At 56.4% G+C, this 18,727-nt stretch overlaps 6 protein-coding genes across 6 annotated transcripts; 1 reads left to right on the top strand and 5 right to left on the bottom strand.

The window, feature by feature from the left end:
- Window positions 1-145: 145 nt before the first annotated feature.
- Window positions 146-2,551, bottom strand: MKK02DRAFT_39763 (uncharacterized protein; the record flags this gene model as incomplete). Its single annotated transcript, XM_053090768.1, has 5 exons — window positions 146-322; window positions 369-2,246; window positions 2,290-2,338; window positions 2,386-2,429; window positions 2,477-2,551. 5 exons carry the CDS (start codon window positions 2,549-2,551, stop codon window positions 146-148), a joined length of 2,223 nt encoding a protein of 740 aa, XP_052949242.1.
- Window positions 2,552-3,301: 750 nt separating this feature from the next.
- On the top strand, window positions 3,302-8,106 carry MKK02DRAFT_19429 (uncharacterized protein; the record flags this gene model as incomplete). The annotated part of the gene is made up of 14 exons (XM_053086095.1): window positions 3,302-4,461; window positions 4,505-4,597; window positions 4,644-4,888; window positions 4,985-5,218; window positions 5,264-5,564; window positions 5,611-5,626; window positions 5,672-5,786; window positions 5,837-5,888; window positions 5,992-6,116; window positions 6,167-6,959; window positions 7,006-7,252; window positions 7,296-7,722; window positions 7,771-7,827; window positions 7,874-8,106. 14 exons carry the CDS (start codon window positions 3,302-3,304, stop codon window positions 8,104-8,106), a joined length of 4,098 nt encoding a protein of 1,365 aa, XP_052949241.1.
- A 141-nt stretch (window positions 8,107-8,247) lies between these two features.
- Window positions 8,248-9,863, bottom strand: MKK02DRAFT_39761 (uncharacterized protein; the record flags this gene model as incomplete). The annotated part of the gene is made up of 7 exons (XM_053090767.1): window positions 8,248-8,370; window positions 8,418-8,681; window positions 8,732-9,297; window positions 9,361-9,518; window positions 9,582-9,630; window positions 9,678-9,726; window positions 9,783-9,863. The coding sequence occupies 7 exons, from the start codon at window positions 9,861-9,863 to the stop codon at window positions 8,248-8,250; spliced, it is 1,290 nt and encodes a 429-aa protein (XP_052949240.1).
- Window positions 9,864-10,467: 604 nt separating this feature from the next.
- Window positions 10,468-11,553, bottom strand: MKK02DRAFT_39760 (uncharacterized protein; the record flags this gene model as incomplete). The annotated part of the gene is made up of 4 exons (XM_053090766.1): window positions 10,468-10,605; window positions 10,649-10,903; window positions 10,951-11,492; window positions 11,544-11,553. The coding sequence occupies 4 exons, from the start codon at window positions 11,551-11,553 to the stop codon at window positions 10,468-10,470; spliced, it is 945 nt and encodes a 314-aa protein (XP_052949239.1).
- A 1,115-nt stretch (window positions 11,554-12,668) lies between these two features.
- On the bottom strand, window positions 12,669-15,219 carry MKK02DRAFT_29519 (uncharacterized protein; the record flags this gene model as incomplete). Its single annotated transcript, XM_053087840.1, has 6 exons — window positions 12,669-12,866; window positions 12,901-13,194; window positions 13,249-13,833; window positions 14,273-14,392; window positions 14,456-14,677; window positions 14,815-15,219. The coding sequence occupies 6 exons, from the start codon at window positions 15,217-15,219 to the stop codon at window positions 12,669-12,671; spliced, it is 1,824 nt and encodes a 607-aa protein (XP_052949238.1).
- A 351-nt stretch (window positions 15,220-15,570) lies between these two features.
- Window positions 15,571-18,311, bottom strand: MKK02DRAFT_39758 (polysaccharide lyase family 8 protein; the record flags this gene model as incomplete). Its single annotated transcript, XM_053090765.1, has 8 exons — window positions 15,571-16,743; window positions 16,802-17,002; window positions 17,053-17,202; window positions 17,254-17,349; window positions 17,396-17,494; window positions 17,546-17,762; window positions 17,815-18,010; window positions 18,062-18,311. The coding sequence occupies 8 exons, from the start codon at window positions 18,309-18,311 to the stop codon at window positions 15,571-15,573; spliced, it is 2,382 nt and encodes a 793-aa protein (XP_052949237.1).
- Between the last annotated feature and the right edge of the window lie 416 nt (window positions 18,312-18,727).

The following is an 18,727-nucleotide window of genomic DNA, read 5'->3' as shown; positions in this document are numbered from 1 at the left end:
GGAGACCGGCAAGGCCTCATCGAAGGCTGGAGCCGAAGGGCATTCAGTGACTGGAGTGATGCAAATCCTCTGAGTGGTACATCAGCAGCTTGTAAGATCAGAAAATAGCAGGCTACATGGTCGCACCCAAGCTTTATTAGGCAGATTATCCCTTCTTGACCTCCTCGACCTCCTTCTTGATATTCTCCGCCACCTGATTCGCCAACTCTGCAGTCTTGACCAGAAGCAGATAGCTCGCCGCCTTTCCATCATGATCAAAGCCCAAGAATTGGACCCTTTTCCCTTCGACCGTCGGGTTCAGGGATGTGGTAACGGCCATATTCTGCAAGATCAGCGTTTCTCCCTGCACGCTCTGGTACTTGACTTACCAAGATAACATTTCCTCCTGGGTCCGTCCGCATCAACAATCGCCTCTTTCCGTTCTCTTTCGCCTTCTTCATTCTGAACACTCCGAGTCCCGTCGCCTTCCACGCCCCATCCACCAGCCTGGACAACTTCGCTCGCTGCTCAAACACCGTATCTTCATTCTCCTCCCCCTTTCCTCCGCTCGCTGCGAGATTGAGGCTCGGTTCGCCTGACGCCAGTGGTGCGTCATCTCCGCCCTCCTCAGTGTTGGTCGGCGCGGACCCGGTAGATCCGGACGAGGGGTTGGCCGACATGGAGGTGGCGGTGAATGGCTGGAAAGAAAAGCCCGTTGCGGGCGTGCTGGAGGATGCGGGAGTGGAGGTGGCGGCTGACCCGAAGGAGAAGGAGGAAGTGGCCTTGAGCGGTTCGGCGGGTTTGGCGCCAAAGGAGAAGCCGGCCGAAGCGGGAGGAGCAGCGGGAGTGCCAAATGAGAAGGTAGACGATGATGGTGCGGCTGGTGCGGCGGGGGCAGCGGGGGCAGCGTTGAAGGAGAAGCTCGATGAAGGAGCAGGCTGGCTAGGTGCGGCCGGTGTGGCACCGAAGCCAAAGCCGAAGCCGGTCCCTGCGCTGGACGAAGCAGGGGCAGCTGACCCACCGGTAGCTGCGCCAAAGCCGAATGAGGATGGCTTGCTGGAAGCGGTGGCAGCGCTGGCCGCCGCAGGACTAGCTTTGGCCCCGCCAAAGCTAAGCTGCGGCTGACTTCCACCCGGACCGAATTTGCCTAAACGGGCAGGTGACGCCTCTTCGACGGATTTGGAGGGAGTAAAGGTTTTGCTGTCGGGGGTGGTGGGGTGGATAGGACCGGATGGGGCGAACGAGAAGAGAGGTGCGGGCTTCTTTGTGTCTGACGCCGGGGGTGTGGGGGCCGCTGCGGACGGAGAGCCGAATGAGAAGGGATTGGAGGGTGGTGCGGCCGGGATGGGTTGCGGCTTCTCAGCGAGAACGTCCTGCACGACTTGGCTAACCTCGGCCGAGGGCTTCGCCTTTGGTGGCTCGGGAGCCTTGACCGGTGCGGTAGGAGTGGCAGTAGCGGCCGGCTTGCCAAAGTTGGCGAAGGGGTGGGAAGGGGTGCTAGACGCGCCAGCGGGGAGTGTGGGGATGAAGCCACCGCTCGCGGGTGGCTGCGAGGATGTGGCTGCCGGAAGCTTCCAGGAGATCGTTGCTGGTGGGACCGGCATCTTGGCGGGCGCTGACGCTGGCTCAGAGAACTTGATCCCCATGGTGACCGGAGCGTTCAATGCTAGAGGCCGCCATTCCGCGCTCTTCGCCGCGGTGCCGAGGTGTTTCTCGTATTGCCTGGCGAGACTGGGCAGAATTTGCCTGAGGTCCAGGAAGGGATCGTCCCGGATGGATGTAGCCAAGAACGAGGAGATCGCGGTGTTGAGTCCGCGCAAAGCGGTGTAGTAAGATACCTCGCCTTCTGCCGGTGGTGCAGGTTCTTTGGGCGCCGCCGATCCGAAGTTTCCGAAGGGGTTTGTTGGAGCTCCGTTCGTCGACGATGCGGGACCAGAGGCAGAGGGAGGTGCGGGTGCTACAGAAAGCGGTGCTGCTGCTGCAGCCTTAGCGCCCGCGATATCGATGGGTGAACCAAAGCTGAATGGTGTAGGCGAAAAGGCGTCGGACTGAGGCGCTGAAGGCGCTGCCGGTCCGAAGGAGAAGCCCGCGAATGGCTTCGGAGGGGCGGCGGATGCGGATGCATCAGCAGGAGCAGCAGCAGGCGCACCGAAGCCGAAGAGAGCAGGTCGGCCGGCGCCGGGAGCACTCGGTATTGCGGCAGCTGGAGCCCCAAATGAGAAGCCAGAGAAGGCGGACTTTGCGGCAGGGGCTATTGGTCCAGGTGCCTGAGAGTCAGCTCCGCCATCTTATATGGCAGGTAGCACTCACCGATGGTGCTCCATTCCCCAGACCCTTTCGCTTTGGCATCGGTCTGACCCTGAGGACGATCAGCTAGTGCGGGCAAGTACTGAAGATCAGACCCACTGTCGGCCTTCTACAGGCGCCAATGGCTGAGTACGGACCCCAGGCTACCACATCAGCTGCGTCCCTGGAGGTCTGAAGGCTTTGAACTCACATCTTCCTCGTTCTCCTCATCGCTGTCATCCCGCCCATCTTTGGTAATTTGCTCTTCCGCCCCTCGTTTTGCCATTTTTGCTGCTCCAGATTTGATTTTTTTTCGAGTGTGTCGATCTAGAAGTGGTTAAGCTATACTCTCCGCTGGTATGCGCTTTGGATTGGTGGTATAGGTAGTATAGTATATGGTATGTATGCAAGATGGACAAGGGTTGAGCGAGGTTGAGAAGCAGAGCCAGATTTGGTCCCGCTGCTTCGGACCTGACGGCGGTGGAGGTCTTCGAGGCGATGATAACTCACAATCAGGCAGCGAAGTAGATAGTATCGTCAGTCTGCTCATATACAACAGCGGTACAGCTATATAGCCTGACATCTGGGCATTAGAACGAGTGGGGACTGGGATCAGCTCAGGAGCTACAGCCAGGTCAGTCCGCTTGGCTTGATCATACGAGCCCTTCATTGCCTTCCCAATGATGGCATACCGCAGAGCTGAGGCTGACCCCGCAGTATGACGCAGGACGTACCCCCTCAGCCTGTCGGACCTCGCTCGCCATCTCGCTCTCCCTCAAAGTCGGCATCCATGAATTCCACCTACTCCAATGCCCACCTCGCCTCGTCCGGTCCCAGCGGGTCCCCTACCAAACCCAGCAAGGCAAAGCCCCTCGGTCCGCGGTCCCCTCCATCCCGCTCGAACTCAGAGCTGGCTACCCCTCTGCCCCCGCTGTCTCAGAACGTTGATCGGGACGACAGGGACCGGCCCGGATCATCACGTACGAGCGTCTACACTTCGTCCAAAACGCCCAAGGCGCAGGCCTCCATCCTCGGCATGGACATCCATGATGCACCTACGCAAGACGCCAAACTCATTGACGACACGGAAACGGACACACCACATGCTCCATACCGCCCTCCAGAAGCTGTCATCGAGCCGGAGGAGGAACATCCGCCGGGGTATGTTCCTGGCGTAGTCGAGGGATATATGGAGGATGATGACTTCATCATGCCTGTCTCGCCCCTACGGAATGTCCATGACCTACCGGATACGGCCGGTATCAGTCATTGGCAGTCCAGCGTGCGGGGATATCCGGACGATCGGATGGACTTGGACGAGGGGCCGTCGAGGATGGAGAGACCGCAGATTGGGCCGGGGGTCCTGCCTCGGCGATGGCTTCAGCTGGTCCACGGACATGAGCTCATTCAACCCCACATCACCGAACTACCCCAACCACCAGCCAAGAAACCTCAACCTCCACCCTCAGAGGACCCAACCACCCAAACCCCCACCGATATCCCTACCTCCCCACTCACCGCTACAAAACCCGCTATAGAACCGTCATTACCGGATTACGAGCGTATATGTACGCAGGCGGACGTATGGGATGCATGCCCAGGCGGAGAAGAGGGGTATGGGGATTGGTACTTTTGCGGTACCTGCTGGGGATGGATCAGGATTGTGGCGAGGCACGGGGATCTGCCGGAGGTGGACGATATGGAGCAGTGGGAGGCGATCATCCAGAGTGGGATCTCGGAGGGACTGACATATCCCGGTATCACCTCCGTCGACGATATACCGGCTGCGCGGTCCAAGCGCCACGCCGAGTACGCCCGGCTCAAAGATCTCAAAAGCGCTATACCTTTCGCCGACCCCACGGAACACCATTTACATGAATTCCAGACCCTCCTCTACCCCACCCGCGAAAAACGGCTGGATCGTATCCCAAATGACCACGTCGACGACAACGCCTTTCCTCATCTCGAGATGGCGTCTCTCATCGATCCGGCCTGGGAGTCCTTTGACGTACCCACCCAGCCATCTCGGCTATTTGTCAGCTGCTCGTCAGACTGGTGGATTCAGGTCGATGACCTGATTCCAGGACAACTGCCAAAAGCGCTCGCGTTGGCCTTTTCGTCAGAAAAATGTGCCAATCCTGGTCCCGGCATTGAGGGAAAACAGAGCGTAGCGGATGCCTGGAACATGCTCATCTTGTGAATTTTATCTTCATTTGGTCGAGAAATGCTGATGATCCAGGCTACTCAGTAACGCTCTCTTCAAGGGTCAGCGGGGCTGGATCAAGCTGGACAATCGTCGATTCCAACAATGTTTGGGCATGTCGGAAGCCATGTGGGTTTATTTCGCTCATCCACGGGTGCACAGCTGATCTTCTTAGTTCTGTGATGCTGTATCATGTCGGCTTTGGGTGTCGACAAGAGACCGAACATCTCCGAGTCGGACCATACTCGAAAGGAGAGCACATCACCGCTTCGGATGTTCAGCAGATGGACCGGTACATGATGCGTGTCTGGCTAGAGATGCAGGCGTTCCTCACTTCCTATTGTCATCGTCAAGGTATGTACAGGAGTACTTGGTCGACCAAGCTGACTAGCAGGAACGTTCACGTCCGGCATGAGCTGCGTCACGGTCAAGACCCTCGAGGACTCTCTGCCTGAGATCAACATCAAGGCTTATCCAAAAAGTGCGTCTTTCAGTGCGGCACAAGCTGATCCCTAGTGCTGAACGGCTATCCCGCGGCAGCCCGGGAATCTTGCCATCTCCTCGGAGTCTCTTACCAAGATGTCTCCGGGACTGTCGACAAGGCGTACGACCTCCAGATATCGTGCGACTCGCGGAATACCTCCAAGTACCTCGGTGCACTTCAGATCATCTCGGATCAGCAGGTCACCGGGAAGGAGAGTCTTCAGATGAAGCTGGTAGTGGAGCGCTCGTTGGGCAAATACACTTCGGGTTAGCTTTACATCTTCCACGTGTCTTACATAGCTGATCTTCCAGATGATGTCGCCGCCGCCTACAATGCTATTGGCTACAACAACGAGTACGCCGAACTGATATCTGTATCCGCGGAGGAAGCACCCGACTCGCACATCTACGACCTGCACAAGGCGGCGACTCAGAAGGCGTACAGTCTGGCCGATCGAGGTGTCCTCAGTCGGGCGCTGGCGTTGATTGGGCAGGCTAGGGGGTCTGACGAGATGCGGCTGATGGGCGAAAGGGGGCAGACGGTCATGTCGGTGGATGATGCGTATAATGCGCTTGGCGCACCAAGGGACGCTGTCGATGATGGACTGATCATGTAAGTCTGCTGCAACAGTCTCAACGAGCCTCGGCTGATTCGACAGGCAATATGAGATGGCTGTAAGTATCAGTGTTTTTGGCTGGTAGCTCGGACTGACTAGCTAGGTCGGCGACTTCCCTGGCAAGAAAGACCACTACCGAACATGTCTCTCCATAATTGCGTCAGCTCAGGGCGAAGAACGGCCGGGTATCAAGACCTTTTTGGAGACAGGTGCAATGGGTGAGCTTCGTATGTTTCCTCACAGTAGAGATCAAGCTGACTTGCGCCAGTGGTAGCTCCGCCGCCAAGGCAGGATATACCGGTTGGCCTGCAAAATATCGGGTGAGTCTGATTTTACCTTTCCAAAGAATCGCAACTGATATATCAGAAACACTTGGTCGGTCTGATCCCTCGGTTCGCTACCTGGAGTCTAGCTGATATCTAGTTATCTCAACTCCATTCTGCAGTACCTATACTCGATCACGCCCCTCCGCGATGCCGTGATGAACTTTGAGCAGGATCCTCTGGACTTCATGCCTCGCAAGGCCGAAGCGGAAAGATCCCGGCGATGTAAGTTCGCGGATACATTTATGCAGGGCAAAAATAGCTGACAGCGTCAGTCGTGCGCCAGCTTCGCCTCCTCTTCCTTCAGCTATACAAGTCGGAGCAATCAGCCGTTCGGCCAGATGAAGAGCTCGCCTACCTCGCCATCACTCGCCCAGAGGTAGACGCCATAGTCGGCCCGACCACCACTGCGTCTGCCTTCCCTACTCTCGACTCCATCCCCGACATCCCTTCCCCCTCCTCCACCCGCGTGGCCACGCCAACCCCATCTCGGCCTTACACGCCCGATATCGTTGACGTGCCATGGAACCAGTCTATGGACGACAGCGACCCATTCGCAGAGCATACTCGTACGATACTCGGAAAGCGGCAAAGCCAGGACCGGGACTCCTTCTCGGACACTTCGCCCGCTGAGCGAGCGAGGCGCAAGTCAGAAGGTCCTGACCTAATCTCCGTGGATCACGATGCAATATCAGAGGGATACGAGATGGTTCGCTCCAGCTCGCCGTCGACAGCTCCTGATCTAGCGGATCTCTCCCTCGTCCCCGTTGACGAAAGAATTGGAGACCAGTCTACCGTAACTCCCTTCCCGCCACCACCACCTGCACCAACTGTCGACGATCCTCCACCACCCGCAGATGAGGACGTCGTCATGTATGATGCCCCTTCCGTACCCCCTCCTCTACCTGCCCGACCAGGACGGCGCGACTCGACACTAGCCTCGGGCCTGCGATTCGGGCTGCAGCAGGATTCAGCTGAGGTGCTCATCAATGTGCTGAGTCAGCTGGAGCTTGCGTTCGACCCAGGAGCGGCTGAGGGCGAAGCGCCGGCGCAAAATCTCATATCAGGGTGAGCTCCGTTTTCTCAGGAGAAGAGGGGTCAAGCTGATATTTAGACTCTTCTCGTGCAAGTACAAGCAGCAGATGTTCTTCAAATCGGCCGAGGGTAACTCCGAGGGTCAGGCGCCAGTCGAGTCGGTCTTTGTCCACCCTATCATCGGGGTAGAGGAGGAAGGCAAGGATCTGTATGACTGTCTGGGCGAGCTGTATCTGAAGGGGAGCGAGATCGAGTACGAGGGGAAGAAGGGGTACATCATGGACTTGATGGATCAGTTCCCGCCCATGCTGTATATCCAAATGAGGGTGAGTGATACGTTGATCTGCTAGGAACCAAGCTGATATCTAGCGCTCTCAATACGACATCGCCACCGGCCGGGAACGTAAAACCAACACCCACATCCCCTTTGGGCAGACCCTCCAAATGGACCGCTTCCTCGCCACTGCCAACCCCGAGAAACGTGACGCCTCCATCCTCCTCACACGAACCATGACCGACACTCGCTCTCGCCTACATCAGCTGCGCGATCGCAAGCCCCTCTCGATGCCATCTACATTCAAGCACGTCCGTGAGGCTTTACAGCAGATCCAGGATATGCCTGAGTTGGATATGGCCCCGGACTTCTTCACGGCGCTGGAGAATGAGGAGAAGAGGGTCTCGGAGGAAATTGAGAGGTTGCAGGTGGGGCTGCGCGAGACGAAGGCGAAGTTGGACGAGGTGTGGAAGGAGGAGAGGGAGATGGAGTACGAGCTGGTTGCGGTGTTCATGCACCGGGGTAAGTTGGCTTCGTTCTTCTGAACGTTGATGTAAGCTGATCGGTCAGGCAAGACTAGCGGAGCTGGGCATTACTGGACCTACCAAGCACATCTACCTGATCACCGTACGTCTTCTAGCTGATGCTGGAGGTATACAGCTGATAGTCGCAGCCGAGAAATTCTTCAAGTACAACGATGAGACGGTCACCGAAGTACCATCATCCGAGGTGCTGCAAGATCGAACAGGTGACGACGCCAATCCCGCATTGCTCTGCTACGTCCGTAAAGGGCAAAGCCTGGTCGATACTTTGCATCGCCAGGTTCTTGATCGGCCAAAGGAGCTTGAGGATGAGGGACCCGTCGTGGATGATGCAGCGGCGGAGACGAGCGTGACTTTGATTTAGCTTACGATCTTGCGCGTTCGCGCGCTGTGCATAGACTAGCTAGATTACATGCACCACACCATCAAGCAAGATGCTTACCCGAGATCAATTACAAACACATCTACAAGCCAAAAATGAGCCCCCGAAGCCTCTATTACAGTCTCAGGCTCTCTTCTCCCCTGCACTGGTAGTATGGCTGATCGTCTCTACTTCCTGGGCGGCCTTCTCGTTCCGCAGCTGCTTGGGCAGGAGAGCGAAACCGGCGATATATGCCACCGAGGCGACCTGGTTGATCAGCCTCCCCTCCTCATAAAATTGGCAGTCCAGCCTACCGCGACCACTACAGCCCATCCCGCTATCCACCCACTTCCGACCGCACCACTTCCCGAATATCGCGGCCACTCAATTGTCATGCCCGTATATACAGCTGCAAAGCCGATCGCCATTGTGGTGATACCAAGACCGATATGGACATAGTTGGTTGGTCCACGGCCGAGACCCGACGAGGTCTTATTGTGTCGGGGCTTGATCCAGTGTACACCAATTCCAAGGAGGACTTGAAGAATCATCAAGATGAAGAATGTCAAGCCAAGGGCCTGTCAAGTCAGTCTGTGTGACTTGTTGTAGATACCGGACATTGACGTACAGGATGAGTGGAGTTGTAACCACGATCAAACTTGGCGGAGGCATAGCCAAAGGCCGCGATGGCGAGGACAGCGCCCAGACTGTTCAAGACTGCATGAACAGGGAACCACCATCGGCTGGTATTCCATCCTCTGCCGAGACGCGGTGTCAATACACCGAGAGGAACCAAAACCATCGCTGCCAGTGCGCCGAGGACAACGTGCGTCAAGATGACGCCGTTGCGTCCGCCTGAGGTACCAGACTGGCCGCTGCTGTCCGATACTACGACCCCTGTGGGTGTGATGACTGGCGTACTAGTTCCCGAGCCTGAAGGCGAAGCTGATGTCGACGCAGCAGCTTGTATAGGCGTCAAGAGCGCCAATGTCATAGTACCGTGACCAGAGTGTTGGCGCATACTCGCCGAGGCAGATGACCCGGGGTTGTCGGTCCCGAACGCCCAGATCAAGCTTGTAGAGTTGGACGTCGAGTCGGAATTGGACGGGATAGTAAAGGAGATGCTGGTGGATGAGGTGTTGGAGAAGGACTGGGCGCGGAGTAGGGACGCCGCGCGAGGAGGGCTGGAGACCACTGCACACATCAGCTCGAGGTCAGGACTCGGCGGTTGCGGCGGGGACTAGGCAGAAGACATACCTTGAGGCATGCTGTGGCCGCTGGCCTGACGCTGGCTGAGGAGGATGCTGCCATCTGAGCCCGGCCAGCCAATGATCATAGGCGAGCCACCTGAACACGTTAGTATGTCAGGCTTGGCCGAGGTACCGGTGTTCTCACCCATTTGCGTACCAAAGCCACTACAATTGTCAGCAACTGCTATGGTGCTGCATTTCAATTTGGAAACTCACATCGCCATATACCCGAATTGGGACTGAGGAATGGGTGAGCCTCTGGGAGGGGCCAGAGTATCTGCAGCTCGTCAGTCCCGCTGATCGGACGCCACAGAAGTGGCTCACAGGTGTCCGTATTCGTGTCACTGTCATGTAGACCTGTCACACACATGTACTGCTGAGTAAGCTAGTTATCACACATCTGGCGACTCCAAGCAGGGTGCTACGTACGGTGTTGCAGCTGCTCTCCCCAGTGATGAGAGCGCCGACCTGGAGAGCCAGCAGGGCAAGGGCGGTGTAGGCTGCCAGCATTTTGCGCAGATGATTGTACAGTAGCAACAGAGATTTCGGGTAAGAGTCGGATCATTTGAGGCTCCGGCGCCAAGGCGACAGCAGCTAGATCACCGCAGCTGTGATAGGGCATCCAGCTAAAGAGCCTAAGAACGCGCCGGAGGGCAGCTGGGCCCAGCGGGCCTGGATGCAAGGAGGGAGGGACAATCGAGGCAGGCGGGCCGGGTCCGGCGATCTCTCTCGTAATCGGGCTGCTCGTCCCTGAGCTAAATCTCATGTCCAGATCTTAGGCACGTGCTGCCGGGACTGTAGGGGTCGGGACGTGCCAAGAATCATGATTGTAGCAAGTCTACATATGCCAGTCTGGTCCTCGGGTGATCATATCTGTATAAGTCGGCCATTCGGCAGCAGGCCGCCTGCCTCAATCCACGTTTTAGGTCAGTCGGTGTCAGGATGGAGTGAGCGACTGAGAAGAAATGTCTCAAGAACACTCGACAGACCGTTGAAGTCTTCACGGTGAGACTGGTTCTGCCCAGACCAAGCACGCTTGCAATTGGAGTCAGGCAGAGGCTCGATGCAGATGTATGACATCATGTACTATCTGGAATCAGCCTAAGGATTGAGACTACACCGCACGGGCCTGCTTCTGCTGCTGCTGAAGAGGAAACCCTTCGGGCGCGTCCCGCAACTGCTGAGCCGACGCTTCTTTCCGGAGCAGCTTTGGTAGGAGAGCAAGGCCCGCGATGTAAGCGACCGAGAAGACCTGTTCGTCAGCTTTGGCTTGTGGCCCAAACGTCAAGACTCACCCCCACCACGACTGCCCATCCTGCTATCCACCCAACCCCGATATCACCAGTCTCCAGGTAGTTAGGCCACTCGAACCTCATTCCCGTATACACTGCCGCAAATCCAACGGCTATGGCGGCCAGACCGACAGCGACGTGGAGATAGTTGTAGATCCCACGGCCGGGTGTTTTGATGAGCCGAGGCTTGATCCAATGGAGACTGGCGCCAATTAGAACTTGAGCCGCGACACCGATAGCAAAGACCTTGCCGAGCCCCTGTACCATCAGCAGCTGACCGAGAGTCATATCTTTGTGCGAATCACAGGATGAGCTGAGACGTGTTCCACGTCGAGCTTGGCCGAGGCGTAGATGGCGGTGGCGGCTGCGAGGATGGCCGCCAATGTGTTGAGCACGGCGTGTACAGCGAACCATAGCCTGCTCGTCGTCCATCCTCTGCCGAGACGAGCAGTCAGAATGCCGAGCGGTAACAGGAGCATGGCCGAAACAGCGCCCAGCACAGCATGCGTTATGATAATTGTGCGTCGATTCGAGAGACTGGTCGTCTCGCTCGACTTGTCCGAGACCGTCACGATGGCAGACGGGTTGCTGGTACCGGACGAGGATGTACTCGCCGCTTGTATCGGCGTCATGAGGGCGAGAGTCATTGTGCCGTGGCCGACGTGCTGGCGAATGCTCGCTGAGGAGGACGAGCCGGGATTGTCGCTTCCGTAAGCCCAGATCAGGCTGGTAGCGTTGGATGTGGAATCTGAGTTGGATGGGACAGTGAATGAGATGCTGGTCGATGAGGAATTGGAGAAAGATTGGGTGGCGAGAAGGGATGCTGTTCGAGGGGGACTAGAGACCACTGCGGATACGTCAGCCAAGGTACGCGCATCAGTTCAGGAGTTCGACAGACCTTGGGGCATGCTGTGGCCGCTTGCTTGCCGCTGACTCAGGACGATGCTACCGTCCGAGCTCGGCCATCCGATGATCATGGGCGAACCGGCTAGGCCTTGTCAGCATTGTCGCTATCGGTGTGAGGCAGAATATACTCATTTCGGCACCGAATCCCCTGTGAGCGTCAGCCAAGCTCACCTCTCCTGTCGGAGCTACGCCGTGCCTACCGACTATCGACTCACAGCGCCATGTATCCAAACTTGGACTGCGGGATCTGCGACCCCATGGGAGGTGCCAGGGTATCTGCATTGCATCAGCCGAGCTCGAAGCCACTCTGAGCGTCCATCGACGCGAAAGACAACGCACAGGTGTCAACATTCTTGTCGCTGTCGTGCAACCCGTTGATGCAGAGATACCGCGAGAGGTCAGCTGAATCACTACGATGATATTGAGGGCAACATACAGCATTACAGGCTGTCTGTCCGGTGATTATGGCCCCCGCCTGAAGAGCCAGAAGAGCTAGAATGATACAAGTTGTCATCGTGCAGGCTAGATGGAACTGTGAGATGAAAGGCAGATGAGCGATGATGCTGCATTGAAGTCGAGGCTGTAGTTATGCATAGGTTGGATCTGATTCGGAGCTGGCTGCCAGACTGCCCGACCAAACAAAGGGATCGCAAATTAAAGGAGGTCAGCCAGATCTATTACGGTACTGATCGACCTTTCGGCTCCTCGGCTCCGGCTTTACCGGAGATCTGAAACCTTGTCTGAAACAAGGTGGAGGTGGAGGTACTTGTAGAGTAGGTAAGGCTGTAGCTGGGATCTTGTAGGATGATCGTCTGATAGAGCCATGAAGCATGAAGATGGGGGTGTACAGGGTCCCAGTTTTGCGTCAATGGGATACGGTCAAGACATATCGTAGTAAGAGTGCGCGGGAGCACGGTGTCTTGACCCAAGTTGAAGTCTTCAGCGAGTCGATGGCATATGCGCAGAGGTACCGCTAGCAGGCTAGCTAGGTTATACTCTATGCATGTAGAAGCTTGCTTTCGATCGGTAGCTTATATGGTACGATATGCACCTCAACGACCTCCAACAACGGGTAATCGATAACATTGCTCAAGACTTGTGGATATCCGCAAGTCCATCAAGATTTGATCCGCGCGCACTTGACTCCCACGTTCTCCTGTGCGGGCCAGTCGTGTGCTATCGAGTCGAGATCCCGATCGGTAGGGATCGCCATCTGCTGAATCGTGAAGACGACATCTTTCGTCTGCGTTTGTCTGCCTCGAGTACCGATCTGGCACTGTGGATGGTCAGCGGATGAACCAAGGGCGCAGTGATACTATATATGTATCGACACCGCTTCGGACACTCACGGAGTAGCTAAATCTATCAGTTATGATGACGAACTCAACGTTATCCCATACATCCACCACGACACCTCTGAATACTGCCTGTCGCATCGAGGCAAAAATATCACCTCCAAACAGCGCAGGTTTCGTAAACTTGATCGAGACACCGCGGGGGTCAAGGGTGATGGACGGCCCACTCGCCGGGTCCAGTGCAGCCTGCTCACAGTACAATCTGTTCTCCGGCCCCGCTACCCTCGTTCCAGTGCTGTCGAATACGAATGACTGATCGGCGATATTGGCATCTGTAGGAAGGTGGCACTAGGCACAGTCAGCCTGCGTCTTTTGCCTCGTGGGCCGGGGAAGTCGACTCACCTGCTGCAAATACACCCCCTCGACCCTAGTGCTCCATATGTTCATGCCATAGAAGTCTGACTCAGTCAGAGAGATCTTCGCGGGACCAGATATATCGCCCCGACTGGCGACCTCGGCGGCTTTGCCAGGAGTCCAGGCTGTCAATCTGAATTTGGAGCCCTGGGGAATGTCTATCGCCACGACAAAGGTCGAAACGGGCTTAGGTGCCGCGGTGCTCGACGAGGTAGGGATGCCAGATGATACTGAGCTGAGACTACCGCTGGTAGAGGACTCGGAAGAGACGCCTGTATTGCTTGTCGACGTCTGTTGAAACTCGCCAGGTAGTGTGCTGGTGGAGGGGGTCGCAGACGATGAAGACGGGCAAAGAACGGTCGTGACTGTCACTGTAGTGCTCGAGATGACTTGAGCGTTGACAGAACAGACCAACGCGGTCATGGTCAAAAGTAGCGCTGCGAGACAGAACATTGCGACGTCGCTGGCGGCTGATGCAAAAGTGCGAATCCCATCGAGGCCCATGCTGTGTTTGCGCTGCAAGACTAGCTGCCCCGTCGATAAAGCACAGGCGAAACGAGTCTCAGAGTCTGGCTCCTTTCAGTATTTGAGTCAAGGGACTGCTTTGATGAAGCTGTCTCATATATCGTGACCTGTAACAGCTGTCAGCTGGAGATACGTCTCATACGGGAGCTCGGACCGATATTCACGGTGCAGCATGAGTAAGGGAGGCTTGTGAGATACGTCACCGGAACCGCTCGACCCAGACACTCTCCCGAGTCTGATGCGCCGCTTTGACAAACGACAGTAAAGGGGCTAAAGTCCGTTGAAGTCAGAACTCTAGTCAAGCTCGGACTCAGAGTGAGAACGATCGTGCGGGTGGCGACGTGCAGGTGGCTTCTATATCGGTCCATGAGGCTTCCAGTATCATCGTCTATCGCTCTCTAGCTGACACAATTCCATCACCGAGATTCCGACACATGATACGCAGTGCATCGATGGATCATCAGACTCTGCTACATTCTATGCCTACGTTCTCTTTCGCCTCGAACGTCTTGGGAATCACGTCTCCGCCTGCCGAGGCAGCCTGTGGGGTGATCTCGAAGGTTACGTCCTTGCTTTGGCTTTTCAGCCCGCGCGTTCCTACTGTGCACTGAGAGTGTCAGCGACGGCGCTGCTCCAGGAAAGCGATTGGCACATCGCAGGCTGCCCATACCTTGTAGCTGTGCGTGTCAGTCTTGACGACAAACTCGACATTGTCATACTTGTTGAGGATCAGGCCATCGATAATCGCTGGTTCCTCCGATCCGAAAGACTTGCCACCAAAGAGGGCGGTGGTGAACTCGAGGCTGACTCCGCGAGGGTAGATTGTGAGGTATGGTTTGGCGGGGTCTGGGACGACAGGAGCGCAATCCAATTTTGCACCGGGCGAGAATATCTATGTTAATGCATCGCCTTCAAGCGAGAATATAGCCCATTCATACGCATTGACACTTTGGGGTTGCGGCAGCTTCATATGGCACTAGATAAGGGTTAGCCGAAATCTCGGTCATCCTCCAAGAACAGAGCACTCACTCTCTCTAACCATGTGCTTCCCCGCGCAGCGAAATATAGATTCCAGTTGTAGTAAGACGATCCATTCAGATTCACCTTCGCCGGACCAGACAGTCCCGGGCCTTCCATCAGTTCTTTGACCTTGGGACCCTTCCCACCCATCATTTGCAATCTGATTCCCTGGGGGATATCTACTGTGGTGAGGAAGACCGAAGGCTTTGGCGGGGTCGTGCTGCTGGAGGTCGGCACTGGCGGGACCGCACTGGAGAATGATGACTCTGCTGCAGGGAGAGCTAGGGAAGTCGATGTCGCGCATGTGTCGGTCGTAACGAAGACGGTGGTAGTCGAGACAGAGACGGATTGAGCGTTACTGGCAATGGCCAGGACGAAGGCTACTATTGCCAGAAAGTTTGTGAGGGAGAACATGCTGTTGCTGACCGTTCACAATCCGTTGAAATCACTGTATTGTACTGTGTCTTGTATCTGCAAGTACTCTGGTGGATCCCATAACCATTGCGCCCTATAGCAGCGTCAGTCGTGGGAAACGAGGGGAAGAGTCTCTTCCTTTGGATGTCTGTACCTTGCAGACGGAGACGATCTGATCGATGGAACACCCTTTGAGATATGACATTGAAGCATTCGTCAGTAGCAGAGGTCGGTGAGCCTTGAGATTATTTTGCATGAATCCCTGGACCCGTGCGAGCATCTCGTCAAGACACGCCCGGTTAGTCACGACTCACGTCATAGAGATTATACGTGTACAATGTGAACCGCTATTCAGCCCAGGATCACCTCCCGGAACACGCTATCCCCCGCAAAGCCCCCTCTTGGCATACCCACGTCGAACCTGAGCCCTTTGCCTGTCCTGCTGCACCCGTCGTCCCAGCTGGCAGCTAAACAGCCGACGCCCGCCCCCTCAACATCCATCCCGAAAGAGAGCTTGTCAAGTGACTGACTCGGATCCGAGAGCGTGATGACCAACACCGTCTGCCCGGCAGCGTTGACCTTGGTGGCAAAGAGATAGATGGCCGGCTGGTCCGAGCGGAGAGTGATACTGCCAGCTGGCGACCAGCCGATAGTGGCGAGAGGGATGGTGATGCTGGTAGATGAGCCGGGGTAGAAGACGACGCTGAGGCGCTCGAGACCCGCCACTGCGATCGTGCCGTTCGAGGAGAGGACGACTGAGCTTGGACTGGCAGCTTCAGATGCGAGACGCTCGGCCGAGGTGGCAGGGAAGAAGGCGTAGGAGGAGATAGCAGAGGTATTGGTGTTGAGAGTTGTGTAGGCTGAGAAGATGGGGACGGTGGTGTTGCCTCGGATGGACGTGGAGATGGCCGACCAGTTGCCTGTCCGATTGCCCTCGGAGAGGGTGAATGAGAAGGGGGAGCCGTACGATAGGTAGCCGTTCCCGCCGTAGTAGAGTGTAGAGCCGTTGATCTTTGTCTGGGCAGAGAGGCGCGTCTCGACGCCATCCACCCATGCCGAGCCGCCGACGGACGCCCGGTTATCAAGTACCGAGACGACCGGCCGGCCAGATACGCCCGCCACCGAGGTATTGACGGATAAGGCGGAGGTGGTGACGATGACCGAGTCGTCCAGGAAGAACCATGCCTTGCGGTACGACAAGCTCCCATCAACCGAGTCGACATAGTCCATGACGGACGTCCCGACCCATCCGTCGCTCACGACACCGACATACGTCTTCTTTCCCGCCCGACCAACATTGGTGGAGTTCAAAACGGGATGACCGAGGAGGACGGTCGTACCAGGGATAAGATTCCAATCCCACGCTGCTTGGATATCGAGGTACTCCCTCCCGGTGACGTATGAAAATAGCGTTCCTTGGCCGAGGTGCACCCCGAGGGGATTGGCGGTGTTGGTGTACTCGGTGGTGAAAGAGCGGTTTGATAGGAGCTTGTTGCCCAGGACGAAGCTATTGCGGCGGTGTAACTGTCATGTAAGCCATGTCTTGGAGTGATCAAGTGCTGTACTCGCGACTTGAGCTCACCATATAGTCACCAGCGTAGAAAGCCTTGTTCCCCAGCAGCTTCTCCGTTCCGTTCGACTGCAGCCTCCGTACCGTCGCGCTGATATCATTCGCCCCCTCAAAGTCTGCTGTAGCAGTGGCGAGCTTGCTGACATTGAAGTTGATATCCGCATTGGCCTGGAGGTCCGAGACGGGAAAGGCGATGAAGCGTCCCACCGCATTCTGTCCACTCAGCTTTTGAATTTGCCTCATATCCGCACTCCAGTGCTCACCAGGTCCCACTTCTCCTGCTTGGTCTTCTCGTCAACATAGATCATCCACTCGCTCCCCCTAATATCCGTCGCAAAGGCCTCTCGAGTCGAGCTGTTGGCTGCAAAGGAGGTCCCGATCGCCTCGCCCTCAAGCTGGATGAAGGCATTGAGCTGACGATCAGCCACATATCCAATACCCGTTGACGGGACACATCAGCTTACTAGGTCCTTGCCGTAGTTACCGCTGTAGAGGATACCGTCATGCTGCAAGAAGGACCCATCTCGATGGATACCATCTTCCTTCGGCTTGTCCGAGTACTGAAGCATCAGCAGGTGCTCCGCTCGGATGAGAGAACTGACGCACAGTGACTACAGCCATAGCCCTATCCAGGGTATCTGTCAAGGTGGTCGCATTATTGGTGAACAGTGCCATCGATACCGAGTTCTGCATGACGTTGATTGTCTGTCCTGTCAGCTCCGTGGATCAATTGCTACTATCAGAGATGAGACTCACGTTCGCACCCGTGAGGTAGCCCAGACCAGGTATGAACTGATCCCTCCTGGTATACGCCCTGTTCGGAATCCGGAAACACCCATCCGCCTGCGCCTGCGAAAGGCCAGAATCGGCAACGAGCAGACAAGCGGTCGATGCGAGCTGAGGGATGAGGATGACTTGGCCGAACCAGTTGGTGTTCCACAGCCCTGGGGTACCGCAGGGACAGGTACCGTTACTACCCTGTCAGCTCTAGCTCTTGTCCACACTGTTGAAAGACGCTAGCTCACTCCTTTCCACCTGATCCGACACAGTCTTCCGATTTGAAGTCGTTGGCGAACCACCAATCCATCCCCTTCTTCGTGGCCGCAAGGAGCGGAGCTGAGTCCGTGTTATTAGCCGAGGACGAGGGGTTGAGGCCAGACCAGGCCGAGGCAAAGGTGATGAGCCTGATCCAGTGTTGCTGGATTGGCCAATTTGCTCGTTCTACCTGATCAGCTAAACTCGCACCCCAGGCGCGGTATGGATGGGACTCACGTGCATCGCAACCTGTAGCGTAGTTGACGTCCGGCCATGTTCCATCGGACTTCTGCGTGCTCAGCCAGCTGGGGATGCTAGCGAGATTGGCGTCTGTCGGAAACGCCGCGAGGTCGACTCGTCGGCGCTGGGTGATGAGATCGAGCTCGGCCTGGCCTGGTCCTTGACCGTGGGCAGCGCCGATAATGTACAGTAAGGAAATGAGGATCGTCCACATAATATGAAGCTGAGTGGTAGACAAGATAGTCATGACAGTGAAGGGGGACTAGTCAGAATTATCAAGGCATCGAAGACCTCCATCGACCGTCGAGCGAGCGGCCCGGTACCCGGTGGACAGGAGCGGGTGCCTGTCCCGGCCGGCGCGCATAAGTGTCGCAAGGTCAGCTGATCAGCTGACAATCCAGCCATTCCTGGATCTTCCCCTTCTGCTAGCTCCCGCCTGCGTCTCTCCAGGTGTCGCATGGTATATCCGCTGAGCTCGGCAGAGGGACAGGGTGGAAGGCGAGAAAAGAGAGCGGAATTCGGATCCGGCCGAAGCGTGGGGTCTCCAAGTAGACTTTCCGACGGAAAGAAAGCTCTGATCAGCTTGAGATGAAGATTTCCATGGTCCCATTGATCACCTCTCTTCTCCCTATCTACCTGACACAGACCGAACAAAGCCCAAGC

Source organism: Dioszegia hungarica (assembly GCF_025882075.1).
Source record: "Dioszegia hungarica strain PDD-24b-2 chromosome Unknown MKK02contig_2, whole genome shotgun sequence".
Taxonomy (NCBI): Eukaryota; Fungi; Basidiomycota; class Tremellomycetes; order Tremellales; family Bulleribasidiaceae; genus Dioszegia; species Dioszegia hungarica.
Note: the sequence above shows the minus strand (reverse complement) of the source record. Positions and strands in the feature narration are given on the sequence as shown.